At 39.0% G+C, this 20,147-nt stretch overlaps 1 protein-coding gene across 8 annotated transcripts in view; it reads left to right on the top strand.

Moving 5' to 3' along the window:
• The first annotated feature begins 743 nt into the window (after window positions 1-743).
• gria1 (glutamate ionotropic receptor AMPA type subunit 1) overlaps window positions 744-20,147 on the top strand; it is a 331,557-nt gene continuing 312,153 nt past the window's right edge. For 3 of the 8 annotated variants that reach the window (XR_010002705.1, XM_008116339.3, XM_003224413.4), the window contains exons 1-2: window positions 1,005-1,401; window positions 3,549-3,686. Coding sequence is in view for 7 of the 8 variants with exons in the window: in XM_008116339.3 (XP_008114546.1) it covers window positions 1,320-1,401; window positions 3,549-3,686 (220 nt within the window). In the remaining variant the exon portion in view is untranslated. Of the gene's footprint in view, window positions 760-809; window positions 973-1,003; window positions 1,402-3,548; window positions 3,687-20,147 lie in introns of those variants that run through there. The other 5 variants (XM_008116337.3, XM_003224414.4, XM_008116336.3 and 2 more) reach the window with 4 other exon arrangements.

The raw sequence follows: 20,147 nt of genomic DNA, 5'->3' as shown, positions 1-20,147 counted from the left end.
CAACCTTTATTGGTGGGTTGTAGGACTGGGCTGCTAGAAGGATCCTGGTCTCAGCTAGGAATTCTAGTTGCCCCTATAGTAAATTAATAAGAAATAACAATAATTGAATGGTGTCCTCCTTCATTTAAATTTGCATTGACAAAACAAATGTCTGTGCCCTAAATGTTTCTAAATCCCAGAAGAGATGGGGAGAGTGGGAAGAAAAAAGCTGTTAACTGCCGCACAGACTGAACCTCTGAGACAATCCCTACGAACTGTCTCTCACCTACTCATTGCTGCCATCAGCAGCAGCACCCCAAGCTTCTCTTTCACACGTACCCAGCCACAATATTATTACATCTCATTAATGTGTTCTCCTAGGCTTTGTACTTAACCTCATGCAGCCTGGATCCCTTTACAGTGGGGCTAGGAAAATAAGAAATCTGCAAAGAGAAAATTAATTATGGGCAGAAGAAGAATATCAAGCAGGTTCTCTTCTCAGTATCTCCACCCCATTATTTGCCTTCTGCTCTGTCTCTGTAACCTTTGGGAGCAATTTGTGTCTTTCTTCCCCCATCATTGTTGTAATGACTGAGGCTGTCTTGGAGTGAGTGACACCAAGCTAGCAGCATCCCCTTGGGTCTCAAGAGCCAAGCAACCCTGACCTACTAGAGGACCTATTGATCTGTGACTGAAGAGCAGAGAGCTTCTTCAGATGGAGTTCGCCACTTAGGGATTGGCAGCTGGATTACTGGTTACTCCAGGATCTGTCTAAAGAATGTGTGTAGTGTGGGGGTGTTGGTGGTGGTGGATTTTATGGGAGATGCTGATGGCACATGGGGAAGGGGGAGACCCTCTAGAAAATGACAGTTAAATGAAGGAGGAGGGGAACTAGTGGTGGTGAGATTCAGCCATGAGAAGGGAATATATTTGATGGCAGGGAGTACTCTGTGTATGTGTCTAATAAGAAAGAAGGAGAAGTGCCTGTACACGGTATGACTCTCTCTCTCTCTGTGTGTGTGTGTGTGCGTGTGTGTGTGTGTGTGTGTGTGCAAGTGCTGGAGGAAGAGGAGGGGGCTCTCTCTTTCTCTCTCTCTTCTCGTGTCTCTCTCTCAGTGTCTCTCTCTCTCAATGTTCAGTTAATCCTGCTGTCAGTTGGTGTTAAGGCAGCGATCTAAGCGCTGGATTCCAAGAGAAAGAGAGAGGCAGCATCGCAGAAGGAACAGAGGACCAAAACAAAGGAGTGGGGAGGAAGAAAGGAAAGAAAACCACATAAGAGGGAGAAAATACCAAATCTATGCTTGGATCTGGGCTTCTTTCTCGCCAATGCAAAAGGGAATATGCAGCACATTTTTGCCTTCTTCTGCACCAGTTTCCTAGGGGCAGTGTTGGGGGTCAATTTCCCCAGCAACATCCAGATAGGTAAGTGTGGAATTGTTTCTTGGCTGTACTGAATGGATGGCTGTGTGAATGTGTGTATTTGTGTATTAGAGAGCAAAAGACAGATGAGCCATCCTTTGTTTTCACTTCTGAAAGAAGGCATCTAGGTCTAGGGTTGATGAATGTTCAATTTATGTAGGGGTCCCTAATATGGGGTGCACCTGTTCAGGTTGCTTTGTGGGTGGCTGGGGAACATGCCTGCAGTCCAAGTGCTTCTGAAAGCAAGTGATCACTCTTTGTACCTCCATCTGGGACCCCACATCACATCAGAAGGCAGCTTGGACTGAAAACCACTTTGCATTTTTTCCCTCCCCCCTCAATTTTGAGGGTATTTTCTTAGGTAGAGCTTGATACCTGTCAAAAAATCAGACTGCTTTCTATTTCTAGTCTTTGTTGCTGCAGCTGCTAAACAAAATTGAAGCGATGCTAGGAAGACATTGTATTCAGCCTCTTTCCATTGCATGCCTCACCTACTCACAACATTCACAACACACTCCCCCCATTTTCATTCGCCTCATCCTCTCAGAAATCCTCCACCCTGCAGCTCTCCCCATGTTCACAGCAGACAGCATTTCCTACTGGATCCATTTATTTTTGCCTCACTCCTTTCTCTTTGCCATCTCAATTGCTGTCTGTCATTTTTGGGGAGGGGGAGAGGAAGCAGGAAAACTCGCCGCCTGGGCTACACCCCCCCCCCCCTTGTTTTGCAGGATCTGTGCTTTTATTGCAGTTTGACGCTCCCTTGCCTGCCAGCATCCTTGTTTTCCAAATTTCTTCTGTGTCTCACCATGTAACAAAAGGTGAGCTTGGAAAATTATCATGCTGCCGTTTCTCACACCTTCCTTGGCAACCACATCCAAGTGTGATTTTGTATTATTTTTTATTTTATTTTTGGTACACATGCTGCTTTGCCTTGCGCAGTAGCAAGAGCGGGGCACGTTGTTGAACATGTCGATTCACCTAATTGGTGATGGACTGCATTTAATTAGTCTAATTTCTTGCTTTTCTAAAAGCAAGCATCATAGAAAATGATGAATACTAATGTTAACAAAATCATCATCATTTTCATCTTCATCATTAGCATATCATATTATCCTCTATTTTTGCCCCATTTGCACATCTGTACCAATGGGGAGCAGAACACCTTTTCCATTTCTGTCAAATCCAAAGGTAGCAATATAAAGATCAAAAGTGTTTTATAAACTGGGTTTCAAAATGTAAGGACATAATTTTGAGCCAATAACATCTGTCAGAAATTAGATTGTCAGTAGATTGACAGTAAGGAAAATGATACTTTAGTTCTTTTAGGAACTTCAACATCACACACTAATTGGCTGTATTTCGAAAACTGGTAGCAAATTACATTCAATAAGCAGACCCCACAGATTTCAGAATGGTCTTCCTGTTATATGATTCTAATCCTGTTGACATATAGCCTCCCTTGCCATATAGGGAGTACATTGCTGCACATAAAGAATATGGGTTAATAATATATGTCCCTTTGCAACAATAATTTGGTCAGCCCCTACCCCTCCCTTGTCCAAGATTAGATGTTCCTTGCATAATAACAGGTTTGTGAACCTTTCTTAGTTCTCTTTCAGTTCGACAACAACTTGTTGAGTAAACATCAGCTCAGTGTGGCCAATAGGACAGATTCATATCCTATAAATGAAATAGGGAGGGAAAATGAAACCCTTTTGGATGGTGGATGTTAATTTCCTCTTTCCTTAGCAGAGCCCATTTTTAACCCTTAAAGTGTTGTCAGGAAAAGAGGCCGGAGAATACCCTACGCGTATATACACACAGACCCCGTTACCGTGTTTCCAACCCTAATCAGTCTTGTTAGGTGAACATACTGGACATCTGGGATATTTAGCATGATGGAAGGAGCAGGTAGCCAAAGTACATCATTTTTATCTTTTAACGGTGTATTTGATGTCTTCCTTCTTCTGCCCACAGTACTGTCCTTCAGAAGTTCTGTTCTTTTTGTAAACTTTTTGGTTGTGATAGGAACAAAACAAAGTCAAGCAAGAGCTACCAGTATATATCAATGTAGAGTTCAAAAAGGTCATGGTCATGTAACATTCAACTTCTGATTTGTCTTCCATATCCTATCTTTTGTTTCCTAGGGGGATTATTTCCTACACAGCAATCCCAGGAACATGCAGCGTTTATGTTTGCATTGTCTCAGTTCACAGAGCCCCCCAAACTGGCTCCCCAGATTGATATTGTGAATATTAGCGACAGCTTTGAAATGACCTACACCTGTAAGTAGCAGTTCTACTTCAACAGTCCCCACCACCACCACCTGTCTCTCCTTCTCCCCGCCCCTCTCATTCGTTCTTTCTCTTCTCATATTTTCACTCTCTTGGTTTCCTTCTCTTTCTCTTCTGCCTGCTTCATTTATGTAGGGACTTTTACATTAATACTCTTTTTTAATGATCTGTGTGATGTGACATTTGCAAGAGATACTCCCTGTATTCCCCCACCAGTTTCCTTTGATGGTTTCTTTCTTTGTAGAATTTAGGAGTTAATTTTTTTTACTAAAAGTAGTATCTTTATGGGTGCTTTGCTGCTTTTAATTTGGGGTTAGGGATTTGTCACGGCTCAACTGTGTGATTTGTACAGCCCTGAAAAGTTGGTGGGATGCATGGATTATTCAGTTCATTTTTTATATCTACACCTTATCCATATTGCAATTTTTAAGGGCAACCAACAGTTTCTAAGGTTAGTCAGAAGTGCATAAAAAGACAGATCTAAAACTGACAAGGCAACCAGTAATGAAAGCAAGGTGAGAGGTAATGAAAGCAAGGTGAGAGATCTGCACTCAAACAGTTATTCTTAGATTTTTATATCCTAAGATAATAAAGTGTTCTTGAGAATTTAAAAAAAAACCACAAGCAAAGGTTTCCACAAAAGGCTTTGTGAAATACTGCACCAGAAATCAATATGGTGGATGGTGTCATGTGATGCCAGCCAAATGGATGCCAATACAATATTTTATTAGATTGTCCATCAGTGATAATAATCCAAGAAAACAAAACCCCACCATTAAAATGGGAATGCTATCAGACTATGAACTCTGTAAATATATGCTCTCCTTCTCATAGAAAATGGTTTGATTTAATAGTGCAGGACTTCTTTTGTTTACTGCTTTGCTGTATAGCAGAGGGTCATAGTTTCTCACATTTTAAACGAATTGGGCCCACTCATAGAAATGGAATAAAGTCTACTTTGCAGTATTGTTCCAGATATATGTACGAATAGTTTCAAAGTTACCATACTTAAGAAGAAAATCACTACTATAGATGTATAGGGTTTTTTTTTTCTATGTGAATATTGTGGCATGATGTTAAAGAAGAATGGCGAAAGCAGAAATACATTTATCTGACTTACCTATAGTGGTATTGACTACAAGAAAGTCCAAACACTAGATTCTAGGTTGTGGTTTATATACACAGTAGAACACAATGAACTAAAAAAGAGTGTGACATCAAGGTGAGAGGACAAATTCAAACTGCATGTCTTGGACACATATTACCCCATAAAGGAAACCTTAATGGGAAGACTGAAATATTGACTTTGCTATTGAAGTCAAAGGAATTATATTTAAAAAACAGGGATATAGTGATATATATTTGCTAAATACTGTGACAATTAAAAGCAGTTATTACGGAGGAAATGTTATCTTTGATGACAGAATTCTGACTTATCTTTAAATGAAACAGTTTTCTCTTTGATTCGTTACTTTACACAGTTCTTGTTTTTCTGATTCTAACCCACCTTGCTGGCATTTGAGCTTACCATACTCTCAGTTGTGGTCTTCTGGCCAGTTATTGGGCCTAGCCCTGTGATTTCCCATTCCTTTTCTGTTTCTAATGGTGCTTAGGTAATCAGTACACAACTGGCATTGTGTTCACAATGGCAAATTATATGCAATACAGTTCCCATAGCCTCCAATAATTGTGATTAGTTTTATATTAGAAATTGGTTTTATGTAGAGTGCTTTGATCCATGGAACTTTTAGTCCACATCAACTTCCATAATCAAAAGCTTCCATAATTGAGGGTCGTGTTTGCACTTTTTCAATTTAGCTCAAAGGTTACATAATGCAAAGTTTTCTTCTCCCCTCTATTTCCTATAAACACTGATAGAAGTGCATAAATTCACCATGATTTTGTTTTGGCTACTCTGCATAAAACTCCTGTGGTTTTGGTGAGTTTTCTTTTCCTAAAGTAACATAAATATTTTTCTTGGAAAATAAGTATTGTTTGTTTCCCTGGGGACACAAAATATATTTGTGTGTTTGTTTTTTGAGTGTGTCATGTGAATTAACATTGATCCCCACATCCTGTCAATATTGAATTAATTTCCAATTGTCAATTCAATCATGAATTTGTTACCAAAGCAAGGAATTCTTAATACAAAGAAAGATTATTTGAGGAAAAGGTGGTGCGTGTGTCCCCAGTGCCCATATTTCTTTGATGTGATGCCATTCTCCACATTTGTTCTACAATTTCAGAAAAGGAACTGAGTACGACCTGATCTTTATACTTCACTTGTCAATTCTACTCCTGTAAATATTGGGGGTATCATTTGTACCCCAACTGGGTTCCAAAATCAGGTGATAACCTGATTTGGGTAGAAAATGTGTTCACAGGAGCTTTTGCAGAAGGCTAGAATAGAAAGGAAGGTATATACTGCTTGTCACCAGTCTCTAATCTTCCCTGAAAGTGGATTTTTTAAGGGGGAAGTTTGGGGTTAGTTGGCAATAAAATTCTAAGACAAAAATATGAATTGCCGGAATCAGCTATGCTTGCACCCATCTTTGCATACATGATTGGCAGTGTTATGATAGGAACTGATGAATATCATTCTTAATAAAAAGTGTGAAAAAAAATCAGTATGACATTGTGTGTTTGTGTGTGTGTGTGTTTCTTCTGCTTCTTGAGTCTAGTGATCATGAAATGAGTTTTTGGTATATGGAGATATCTAGCAGATTATTTCAACGTAACAAATTAGATACTATGTGGCACTATCCAACAAAAAAGTGCTTTCTTTGCCAACATGTGACACTTTTGCCTGTGGCAGGAGAAAAATGTTGCCTGCCCACCAAGGATGAACTGGCTGCACGCCGTGTAAAAAGACATCCACTGCCATCTAGCAGGTAACAATGAAATAGAACTGAGAGTGACATACAGCACAACTAATACCCTATATTGGCAGACACTAAACCAGAAGTAATAACAGATTGCTGTGTGGTTGCCATGCCACCATCATTGGTGATATGAAGCAATAATAGACAGGCTATATCAGATCCATTTGAGACTTGGATCTTTATGCAGTCAAACTGACTGCTGCCTCAAAGAAAACGGGGCTGGCTTAGATAAAATTGGCTGCTGAGATTGTTGCCTTTCTCTTAACATTGATACAATGCTATGATAATGTATACATTCTAAGTTGGTGTGGGCAACCAGTGTCACTCCTGATATCATGGGACAGAAGCTCCCATCAGCTCCTAGGCAGCATAGCCCTTGATTTAGCTGAAATAGCAATGAATATGGAACAATATTAGATGCCCAATATTTATCCCACAGTGATATACATATTTGAAAGTTCAGTGGGCACGTCCTTTAACTTTGACCCTAAAAGAATTTGTAATCTTTGGTTTGTGTTTCATATCCTGCACAGAAGGAAAGCAAATTAAAGGATGTATTTGCTACCCGAGACCTCTACTTCAAAAACTTCTAAAACCTTTCTGATGTCACCTAACTTTCCAAACCATTTTCTAGTCTGTTTTGGTACTAGGTAAATAAAAGTCTAGCTAGGTAGATTTCATTTGAAATAAGGTTAAAGGAAGGTTGGTGAAGTGTTCTTTTACTTCACAGATATTTGGAATTTGGCATCAGAGCTCTGTTATGGATAGAGAAATTGTTCCCCAAAACAGTTACCATGGTAATTGTACCTGTTGCTTCATTATGTTAAAATGAAATACATGATAACCTTCCTGGAAAGTAACAATCCTATTGATAAGGACATGTTTAACAATAAATTGACTTCTGATCTTTCTATGGAAGGAATTGCAGAGTAGCATTTGATTTTCATTGTATAGAAGAAATATCCAAAAAGATTATCTGTATGTATGTAAACATATAATCATAAACATATGATTATATGTAAACATATAATCATAAACATAAAACATCCATGGCTATACATTATGCTCCACTTAGAAGTTTCACCTATGAGCTCAGAATAGGTTTTATATCAGTGACCCATAACTTCAGATGATCTACATTAAGATTTGAGACTCTCAGAAGTCTCAATCGGCACAGATAAGGATTCAGGCATTCTGAACATTTTATATATTAAATGCTGAGAATCTTTTTCTAAATTTTCATATTAGCATACGAAGAAGCATTATTGCCTACGTGTGATTTAGTGAAGCAATGCTAGAATATACTTAGAGAAAATAATATTACCTAAACATAAAAAATGATAATTTGTGTTTAAAACCCTTTCAGCACTTATGACTCAGCCATAATCAGGCCCGTAGCCAGGATTTTGTTTCGGGAGGGGCTGGGATTTTGGTTCGGGGGGGGGGGGCTGAGTCTGAGTGGGAGAGGGTCTACCCTAGCAAACCTTTTGTATCGTTATCCCAATACCTCCATGCATGGGGGATATATTGAGCATGGTGATCAGATCATGTTATGAATAAACATAACAGTTTAAATAATAAATGTAAGGCCTTCTCGTGGACCATCCTGAGAATTGGGGGACAGGTGAAGCCCCTCAAGCCCCCCCCCTCCGGCTACATACCTGGTCATAATTGTTTGTTGCCCAATAAAAGTTCCTCTTTTTTGTGACTTTTTAAAAAATGGAGGTTTTCATGGAAGTTTTGCTCACCTTTCCCAGAAAGCAGCGCTACCGCATATTCAAGTTCTTCTCATTCTCCTCACTTGATGTGCTTTGATATTTAACCATGATGATATCTGTCCTCAACTTTAAGTTTTGCTTTAATGGACTGCAGTTTACATATCTTTTTCCTTATTCAGTGCAAACATGTTGATCTTAATATATAAGGATATCAATAAATTTGGTATAAGGAGAAACAGGCTTCCTAAAGGGACTTCTACACTTTGTCCAAATGAGTCAAATCACATAACTACATCTCATTGCCTGTTTGAGATTATCACTGTTGCCAAGAATTACACTGGTTTTATTACTGAAGAAAAGTCACTAAAGCAGTAGCTGATTGGGATTGTGCCTTTGAACTCCAGGAAACAAATAGTTTTGGGCTTTCCAACAGTTCCTTTTTCTCAAGGAAAATGTTTGGAAATGATTATAATCTAGCAAGGACGCACAATCGCTTTAGAAGTAAAAAACAAACAAACATTGGGAATAGCAATGGTTTTGGCACTTGCTCCACCACCAAAAATAATAGAAATAATAATTATTGATGAAGTAAAATGATTATTTCGGTACTTTGAGATCTTCCTTTCTTCCTTCAGTTTTTAAGACATTAGAATTGAAACTGCCTTGTACTTGCAAGAAGTAACAGGAACATTCATTTATATTTCCAATTGCAGATCGAAATTTATGGCAATTACACCATTATTATGGGTTGAACAAGAAAAATGCCTCTGTTGATAAAACGTACTTCAGTCGCTATTTCTCAAATTGGCAATCTGTAATATATTCCTCCGGCAATCAATTAAAATACAGTTTTGTAATTAAACTTTTTTCAACTACTTGTACTATACTATGTAAATTTTGTGAGTTGTGTTTGCTTATTCCAGAAGTGCCATAAAGGGAATCGAAATGCATGCTCCCATATGCTGTGGAATGCTGCACACAGGCCATTGAAACCATGTGGATCTGAGCAACTTATTTTAACTCATCGGATGAAATGTGGTTATTAATACACAGGAAAAAAATACGCATTTATTCAGAATGACCATATTGGTGTCATATAAATAAATTAAAATCTGCCTTAAGGCAATAGTTTAAACTGCAAAGGGAACTTTATTACATAACATAGACTGTCAATATAAACTTGATCTATTGACCATTACCTCAGATTAAGTCTGAGTCATTAATTTTAATCAGATTTATGGGTGAAATCTAAAAGATAAATATGATTCTATCAAGAGTATATATATATTGTGATTCCAATGATTTAACCATTCCAGTATAGCCACTCTTTTGCTCCTATTTGAAAAGTAGCTTGTTGCATACAAGTAGGTCACATTTCAAAGAGATTACTGCTTGAAATAACAGCCAAGATTTGGGGTGGGGGAGGGGGGCTGAACCGAGGGAGCCGAGCATGGATATAATTCATTTAAAATTATTTAGTTATCTCTAATGCGTCAAAGTTTGCAACTGCTATTTTAAAGGGGTGTGTGTATGCAATTATCATTTCACATTATTTAAATTTCTTACTTGGCGTGTTTATTTTTGGCTACTAATTGAATGTTATAAAAATTGGAAGTAACCCAGTGCTACAGAAACAGTCTGGTGTAGTGGTTTGAGTGCTGGACTCGGACTCCAGGGTACTATTGTTTGAATCCCCATTCCTCCACAGAAACCCAAAGAGTGAGCTAGGGCAATTCATACTCTCACATCTTCAAAGGAAGACAGTGACAAAAATTTCATCTTAGGATCACCATAAATTGGTAATGACTTGTAGACACGTGACAACAATAACACCACCCCATGAATTATTATTATTATTATTATTATTATTATTATTATTATTATTATTGACTATTAATTTGACAAATGTCTGGATTTGTATTAATGTTGATGGATCAGGTTTCACATTTTCCAAGCACAGTGAGATCTAGGACAGCCAGTGTGGTGTAGTGGTTTGAGGGTTGGATTAGGAGTCTGAGAAAATACACTTGAGCAAGTCACATTCTCTCAGTCTTCTAAGAAGAAAGCAATGGCAAACCTCTTCCAAATAAATTGGGCTAGGAAAATCCTAGGATAAGGTTACTGTAAGTCAGAGTTCACTTGAAGGCACATTTACAAAACAAACAGATCTGAATGCCTTTTTGATAGAAGATTTAGCATTGCTAGAGCTATACTGTCATAATGTGCAAGACTTAAACATTTCAATGACTTGCAGGAAAGGAAGAGTAGTGTTGAATTTTGGTGAATAAAGAGCAATCTTGGGGCTTTAGCCCCACCATCTACCACAGGCATGGGCAAACGTTGGCCCTCCAGGTGTTTTGGACTTTAAGCCTCACAATACTTAACAGCCGATAAGATGGCTGGGATTTCTGGGAGTTGAAGTTCAAAACACCTGGAGGGCCAAAGTTTGCCCATGCCTGATCTATCATGTACATTAACCTTAGCATAACTCATGTTGTTTTCTCCCATGAAATGTTATGGTCACAGAAGAGAGAGATTGGTTGTAAATATGGGGGAGGATGTTAAATAAATAATTAATCTATCATACAAGTTTAGCATCCCCATCACAAATAATTAGAGATCTTGGAGATGGGACCCAGGTCTATACACAAAATTCATTTACATTCCATATACAATTTATGCATACAGCTGGAAGGTAATTTTGGACACAATATTTTAACAATTTTGTGCATGAAGCAAAGTGTATGTACATTGAATGGTAACTTTGAATTTTTGAGTATTTTGGATTTTCATATTTCAGATAAGGGATGTTCAACCTTTACAAATGACAAGAATGAGTTTCTCACTTACACTGCTATAGTTAACAATTCCACTGAGAATGTGGATCCCATTAAAAAAGGTTATCTGTGTAAATGTGTGAAGTATGTTGGTGTCAAGATAATCTAGTGCTATTATTCTAGACCTCACCTGGAATACTGTGTCCAATGCTGGGCACCTCAATTCAAGAGGGAATGTTTCCAGATCAAAAGTCTGGAAACCATGCCGTATAAGGAGTGCTTTGGTTGTGCTTTTTTTGCATGGTGGTTGGTCTGGGCTGGATAGCCCATGTGGTCTCTTCTAACTCTGTTATTCTATGATTCTATAATTTAGGGATAACCAAAATGTCTGACTTTGTTCGATTTTCCTCCATTGTACTTTTAAAATGCCATTGCCAATCAATTCCAACAGCAGGATGGTTTCCCTTATTAATTTCTCGCCCATTATCCAGCGTGGTTGAAAATGACTTCCCTGTGCTGACAGTGCAAGGTATGCAAAAGAAAAGTTACGTCTCTCAAGTAAATGCACTGGTATCATGGACAACAAATTTAGAATGGGACTTAGTGAGCAACCCAGAAACCGCACATGACTGTCATGAAGAAAATGATAGGTGAGACAGTGATGTAGATTCCGCCTTAAGATAACTGGGGGAAAGGCAAGATATGAATACAACCGAGAAACGAACAGAAACTAAATAAAGTTATGTACATTTAGGATCTCTCATCTTATTGGGAATACCAGCCAAACAGAGCTTTGTATTTCCATTCCCCTGAATGTTCTTACATATCTGTTACAGATCTTACTTGTCAACATGGGGTGTGATCTCTCCACACTTACAAACTATGAACACCCAAATATGGGCAAGAGATAAAAAGAAAAAAGTGAGGAAGAAATACACATTTACATTCCTCGGGCTGCCCTTTTGTTTGATTTCCCCTTTGTGGGATGATGTACAAACCACCCACCAGAATAGACATATGGCTGATGTGAATTAGTAAGGTGTGACTGATCACAGAGATCCTCAAGTGGATGAATAGTCCCAGCTCTCAGTAAATAACTGAAAGTGGAACTTGCAATAGATACAAATACAACGTCCACCAAAGAAAAACAGATTGTGAATGCCAGGAGCTGGTATGGGTTCTTGAGAATGGAAGCTAAAATCATAACTGGAAGTATTTTGTGACTTTTATGGAGTCCTTATGCAACATGAAATATGGACAAGATACAATGAGACAAAATGTGATTAAGGGCCCATTTAATGTTGCACATTGTGGTCATGCTCTACAATTTGGAGCTCTGGACATTGTATTAAACAGTAGTCACCAATGGCTCTCATGTGAAGGGTGTGGTCATGTGTTTGTGGGGACAGTGTTCAGACCTTTGGATGGTATCCTAAACATATGAAATAAATCCAAGAATGGATTCTCCACAGCCCTGACATGGAGTTCAGTGGCTCCACTGGACCACATTGTGATTTGTCTTATATAGCCCCACTGTGGCTAAAGATGTCAGGAGAGGAATGGACAGCCACATCTCTCAAACTAATTTTAAAAACCCTTTAGAAGCAAGAAGTTCAGATCTTTAATAAGAACAAGTGGTTTCTCATATAGCACCTTACTGCATGTATAAAAAGGAGAGAGAGAGAGAGAGAGAGAGAGAAGGGAGGGAGGGAGGGAGGGAGGGAGGGAGAGAGAGAGAGAGAGAGAGAGAGAGGGAAGTTGTGTCAAGAATAAAGGATGTGGGTGAGATGAGGATGAGGATGAGAAAGGGAGAGGAGGAAGGAGAAGCAGCGAGAGAAAGAACAAACTGGTGTTAGGGAGATAAAAGAAAGATAGAGGGAATGACCATATCCACTTTCAGCTGTGATTCTGCCACTACTAGTGTTACAAATTATCACTTGTGTCTGAGTATGAGTCTTAGTGGTGGGCCCATAAATGACTGTGAAGACCTATTCTGGAACCACATGGTCTTTCACAATAAGGACATGGATTTCCAGGTGGAAGGTGGTCACAAGAAGGATTTGCTTGATGTACCTTCATCTTGGCATGTTTCTTCCTTTCACTCTATTCATGACCCTTCAAAAACCACAGCAATGTTGGTAAAAACTGACCTTCCAGTTACAACACTTGAGTGCCAGGGCTTTCCAGTTCTCAGTGTTTATACCACTTTTTTAAAGGGTAGCTTTAAGTCCAACTTTAAATCTCTTTTGCTGTCTACTGACATTCTGTTTTCTGTTCTTGAGCTGAGAGTAAAGTAATTGCTTTGGGAAATGGTGATTGGGCATTTGGACAATGTAGCCAGTCTTGTGAAGTTGATAGAGGAGAACTATCACTTCAATGGTGGTAGTCTTTGCTTCTTCCAGAATGCTGACATTTTTCTACCAGGAGATTTACAGGATTTTTTTAAGATAAGGGTGTTAAGGAGATAAAAGATAGAGGGGATGATCAAGCAGACTCCAAACCATCTTATTCCTTCTCACCTTCCTTGCCCTTTCTTGTGGGTCTGGTAGAAGCAACCATAGAATGAAGGAATGCATGTTTTCAATTTTGCAAAAGAAGTATGTGTGGAGGTGGGAGATAAAGGGATATGAGAGCACGGAGTAACAGATAATGAAGAATGTAAGCACTTCTCCAGCTCAGTGAATCACTTCTGGGGCTGTTATGCTTGCTTAATATTGAGGTGAGCGTTCTGAACTCTTCACATTTCAAGAAATATGAATTTGTACCATCTCATTTGTAATGGTTTCCTCCACCACATTTTAAATTGTCTTTCAGTCTTCACTGTAACCTTCATTGAGCCCTTTGTATCCATGGATTCTGCATCCAAGCATTTCATCATCCAAAACTTGGAAAAAGCACCCTCTCCCAACCTCACCATGTGATGAGGGGAGGAGGGAGGGCATGCCATGAGTCACCCCGTGTGCCTTTCCTTTTGTGGTGCAACAGCACAGCCATGTGAAGAGATCATAACTCTGTGTTAGAGAAATCTGCTACTTGGGCTAGCTACTCAGTTGTATATGGCCTTGGAGTATTTATTTTTGAAATTGTCCTTGCCTTAACATTGTTCTGCTTTGCTGGTTTGTTTGACTCTGAACTACTGCGATTGTGGCTGAGACTCTCGCTGCTGTGCACTGACATGCTGGCTGATAAAACCTGGCTTGGACTTTTTAGATTGTTTTTCAGGCTCCTTGGCCTTGGAAAATACAGGTTACATCATACGGGTGGTATCATAACTTCCTTGACAAGGAATGGAAACGCTGCGAGACAAAACTCCTCAGAGTCTTCATCTGGTGCTGAAAATGCTGTAACATAGATATTAGGTGAGATTCTATCTTAGATGAATCCACAAAAAAGATATGACTCTTATGAAGGCACTTTCTCTTGTGAATTGCTATCCTGCCTGCTTCATTTGGTAGGGATACTTGGAGGATGATCTTAGTGCCCCATCTACACTGACCATTAAATGCAGTTTTAAACAAGTATAGAAAAAAGTGTTTTCACTGTGCAGGTGATATGAGAAATTCTGGAATCAGTTTGAGGTTCAGATAGATGATGATTACACCAACCATGGAGCATTGGTGCACATTAAGGGCTTTCTTTCACATGTCTTTGTAGAAGTTTGTTGTAGCTTCAAATTACATTAAATGATCACTGTAGATGGGGTCTTAGACAAAGACCTTAGGATTGATTAATGTGTGAAACAAATCTCCTTTAGGCAACCAGAATGCTTTTTTATTAAAATAGATTTTCCCCTAGGAGCATGACTTTTAATTCTATATAGATACGTCAGTAGTAAATAACAATGTAAGGTCTTAGTGCCAATTTTCTTTATTTTAGTCCTGCAATCTATTCATATTCTTTTTACTCACAATGGGCTTGTCTACACTGGCAAAAAAAAAATCATACTTGCTGTAATTGGATTACTGGCTATCTTTACAATGCACAGCAGTTTCCAGTGAGTATTGTGGGGGTTTTTTGTTTTTTTGTTTTGTGTTTTTCTTTAAACTAACTTGGCCCCATTTCTGATATTGGTTTTAAAGTTGCCTTGTATTGGGCCTCACAAATTCCTCCTTCATGGTTCTGTTGATAGACTTGCTGTGGCTGCTGATACAAACTGAAATAAATTCTTTCCTCTAGGTAATTGCTCCACATATTTAGGTCAGTTATATTGTTGCCTCATCTGATGAGTGGGGGAAATACCAAAATGAAACACTGACATCTCTGAATTACCTAAAATACAACTAGAATTGTGTCAAATATGTCTCCCAAAACCAGCTTTTATCAGGAGCCTTTAAAAATGTAGGATGCCACCATATACAGTCGTCTCTCCACTTTTGAAGGGGTTGGGGTGTAGCTCCCTTACAAACATGGAAAGACTGTACTATGAATATCTCTAGTGGAAGGTAATGGGGCACCACTACTATTGTCCCTGTGGGAAGAAAGAGCAGCCCTGCACACCACTTCACTTACCCTGAAGAACCTGGCTTCTTTTTCTCTTCCTGAGTAGCAGGAGTCTCTCTTTCACGTAGGCAAATGAAGAAAGGTACCAAAGGGATCAGAAACAACAAACTGGAAGAGGAGAAGGAACTATCCCTGGCAGATTTGGTTCTTCCTTCACTTCCTGTGTGCCACCTGTTCCTGCACTCGCCACCAGTAGTCCTCTTTCTTTGCTTGGGTGGAAAAGAGATTTGTGGAAGAGGAGTTGTATCTGTGGGTTAAGTGAAGTGACACAGAGCCAGCTCCTCTTACCTGAATGTGTCAAGGAAAGAAAGAAAGATAACAGGTGGAACAGAGACTCGTGGGAAGCAGGATGAAAAGGAGAAATGGCCCCCACTCAAACCCATGGCATCACTTACCTGGAAGATCCAATTCCTCCTCCTTCTCCTGTGCGTGGCATGTTCTAATTCCAGAGTACTTCTCTTCCTTTGCCCAGGCAGAATACAGATTCATGAAACACAGGAAGAGGAGTTGGATTCATAAGTGAAATGGCCCATGCTGTCAGCTCTTTCTTCATGGTCCAAGCCTCTGTTTTGTCCATGAAAAGGAAAGGAGATACCAACAAAACAGAGATCTTTGGCACACATGCCACCTGAATACCATGCCCCCCTGCTCTTCTAAGGATGGTTCCATGGATTTGGGGGCATACTACATTGGTACATTGGTTTGAATATATCCTGGAGTTCAACCTGGCTTATCCTTGCCATGTTATTTCTCCTGCCTTTATTCCTGCACCATGGTCAATATTTAGGTTAACTTACCCTGCAACATTTCACAGATGAAATCAAGGACACATGTGGCCAAGCAACACCAGAGAAGCCAGAAAAGCTGCAGCAGCCTACTTTTGCCTGAACTTGCCAAAAAGGGCAAAATGCAAGCTGTTGCCAAGCTGAGTGCAAACTATGTTTGCACTTTGAACTCCATTCTCAGTAACTGAATTAGGCCAAGGAGAGGGGGGAAATCGGAGGAGGAGAGAGAAACTAGCACATTTTAAGAGCAGTAGAAAAAGACAACAGGATTAATCATGAATGTCCTGACAAACTGGGACAGTTGAAAAGTATGGGGTAGAATCCAACTTTTGCCATCTGTTCACACAATCAATGTTTCTCTTCATCTCCTCCCCACTACAGACCTCTAGACTCCCTGAAAAAGTCTCCCCAGAGGGTGAGATGAGAGGCAGAACATTGTGGTATCTAATCAGATTGCTAATGGGAAGGGGTTATGACCAATATCAGGAACCATGTGTGATTCATGATTCCTCTGAACATCTCAACACTGAAAAGAAAAAGCTGCTAGTACACTCTGAAGACACTATACACATCAGTGAATCACAAAATAAATGGTATGTAATATATGCATAATTTATTATGACTATATCCCTGCATTATCCATATGTTTAGACTACTGTAGCTTGCTATTCATCAAGAGGCTGCTTTTGAAAAGCTTTTGGAAATGTCAAATACTGCACAAGTTATCTGCTGTAAATGTGAAGAGAAGAACCTTTTACTTAGAAGGCTTTGTAAATCTGCCAATTAATTTCCAGTCCCAATTTCATATGCTGGCTTTGATTTATAAAGCCTTGAACCATTTGGGACCTTCAACAGGCCCAGGAGCAAAAAACCTGCTTTACACCACAACATTCTCTGAAGATATTGCATTTTAAGGGCAAACAGGGCTTTTGTAGTGGTAACTAGGCATGGGTGAGCACTTTAAATTATTTCTCTTATGTAAGAATTATTTCAAAATTCTTGGGATTCTTAGTTAATTTGGCAGTTCATTTTTCTTAAGTGTGAGAGAAAGTATTGCTGACCAATAGAGGTGAAGGTCTTTGGATGCTTAGCGCTTAAAACTCTGGCTTTGATATCCCTATGTATTCAACCATGGTTTTGGTGTTCTGAAAGGCCTTTAATGGTTCTGAAGTAGCCATGTGCAACATGGTTATCTCCATGCATAGAATAGCTGTAGTTAATGAATTTACCCAAATTTGATGATCAGGAAAATTGCTGCATCTCTTTTTCATTTATGAAGAGCCAGAATGCTATAATGGTTTGAGTAATGGGCAAAGACTCTGAGAGACCAGGGACTCTTCTGCACAGACCCATAATTCAGGGTTGATCTGGCATGTTGGATTTCTGTAGGGTGTACATAAACATATGGACTCTTTCTGCAGTCATGTTCCATTTAAAAAAATATGATAAACAAACCCTTAGAATCAGGTTGCTGATTACAAAACAGAACATACGGGGGAAAATATGGCATATCTATGCAATTTTTGATTTGCCGAAGTGCTAGGATTGCTATATAAATAATAATGAAAAAGGAGGGTTCCAAAACACAATGGGAAATATATTTCCAAACATGGAGCACAGCTCTGCCTCAAGTATGAGCCAGAATGCTTTACCACATGGAATATACTTCCTCACAGCACTCTTACCTATTAGCCAATATTTCATTTAGCCCTAAGTGTTATCTCTTTCCATTTGAAAACAACTTCTATAAATAAAAAATATCAGAGATTAATCAAATGTGGAATCTTAGCATATTTTCTTCTGACAAAATAGTCCATATGGTCATGAGAAACTGACAGTATATGTGTGTACACTTGCTTCACATTTTCCTCATGTTGCCAAAATAATTCTCCTTCATGCCCCCCCCCACATTAATGGTGTCTCTCAATGAAATGCATAGCTATCTCAGAAACAATTAAATATTATATTGAATAAGTCTTTGATAAAAGATTTGTCTTTTGCATCTGGTGACTAAAATTTGGCTGGCTTGCTACTCATCCATCCGGTTGGGGTCCTTTCTGAGAGAGAGAGAGAGAGAGAGAGAGAGAGAGAGAGAGAGAGAGAGAGAGAGAGAGAGAGAGTCTATTTTGGCCTAATTATGGAAATGAGGAGCAGCTGTAAAATCTTCATATCACAAATCACAATGTGAGCTCACTATCTCTCCGAACAACTCATTTATTACCAGGTGGCAGACACTTTATGCTGTGCCTTGGCACTCTGTTTTCCTAATGGGTGCTGGAGAGAATTGAAAACAATTTGCCTTGAGATCCAGCACAGAGGCTGGTGCTGTGTTTGTATTCAGAGAAAGCAGTCCCCGAGCACCTGCTTGCCTTTTGCTAAATCAAACAGAACCGAACATGTGTGCACACACCCTGGGGGCATGCGAGGCAAGACACAGACAGAGTGATTTCTCAGACATTACTTCCTGCAAAAGCCCAGAACAGCTATTACATCCGGAACTGTCCCCCCTTCCCCCAGCAACATCCAAAACTTCTTTCTATATTGAAGATACTGGTAAGAAGGAAAGAAATAACATGCCCTGCAACATTTCACAGATAGGGCAAACAATATCTGAGTGTGATCAAGACAGCAATGATTGGCTGCCTCTACATTGTAGAATTAATGTAGTCCGATATTGACAAGCTGTGTGTCCAGAGAAGGGCAATCAAAATGTTAAAAGGTCTAAAATCCAAGAAGAGGCTTAGGGTGCTTGAATTAAAAAAAAAGGTTGAGAGAGAACATGATTGCCATGTTTAAATATTTGAAAAGATGTCATATTGAAGACAGAGCAAGCTTGTTTTCTGCTGGTCTAGAAACTCAGCGTGCATCTATACCTCAGAATCAATGCAGTTTGACAACATTTTTACAGCCATGGAACAATGCTTGGGCATCGTAGTTTGGTGAGGAATCAGCCCTCTTTGAAAGAGAAGACTAAAGATCTTATGAAAATACAAATCCCAGGATCCATAACATTGAGCCATGGCAGTTAAAATGGTGTCAAACTACATTAATTGTACCGTTTAGATGCACCCTAAATATACATAGCAATGGATTAAAATATTAGAAAAGGAATTCCAACTAAACGTTAGGAAAAATATCATTTCTTGGTAAGAACCTTCTAGAAATCAGAGATTGTTCCATACATTCAATGAAAAGAATCCAAAAATTATAAAATTTAAATATGAGAGGAGGCAAATATGGAAAAAAAAAACCACAGTCTGAGAGCTTTCAGTACTTAGGTCTGAATCATCTGACTTGCTGAATTTAAAATTGCCACTTGCACACAAAGCCACACATACCAACTGACATACAATGACATACATATAAAATAAGTTCTTTATACTTGATAACTATATGGTTTGTAGGTGAAGTGTGACCTCTTCCATACTGGGAAGAGCTTTGCTTATTGAATTTAACCAGAATTTGGTTTGAGTTTGATATGAACTTATCAAAGTGTGAGATGTTTTCACTGCCTTACTTTAAAACTGAGATGGAAGGACTTGACGTGAAAGATCACTGACATGTGATAAAAAGTAAAATGGACAGATTCGTCAATCTCTGCTCAAGAACACCTGACAAATTGTCAATCTTTTTCTCATAAACTGGGTCATCTCTTAAAAAGGAGGAATGGCAAAATCTGTCATGAATTTGAATATTGTATTTATTTATTATTTATTACATGCATTTATACCCCGCCCTTCTCCCCGAGGGGACTCAGAGCGGCTTGTAAACCTTACATTCTTTTTCATTC

This window comes from Anolis carolinensis, chromosome 2 (genome assembly GCF_035594765.1).
Source record: "Anolis carolinensis isolate JA03-04 chromosome 2, rAnoCar3.1.pri, whole genome shotgun sequence".
In the NCBI taxonomy this organism is placed as follows: domain Eukaryota; kingdom Metazoa; phylum Chordata; class Lepidosauria; order Squamata; family Dactyloidae; genus Anolis; species Anolis carolinensis.
This window is presented reverse-complemented; position numbering and strand designations above follow the sequence as displayed.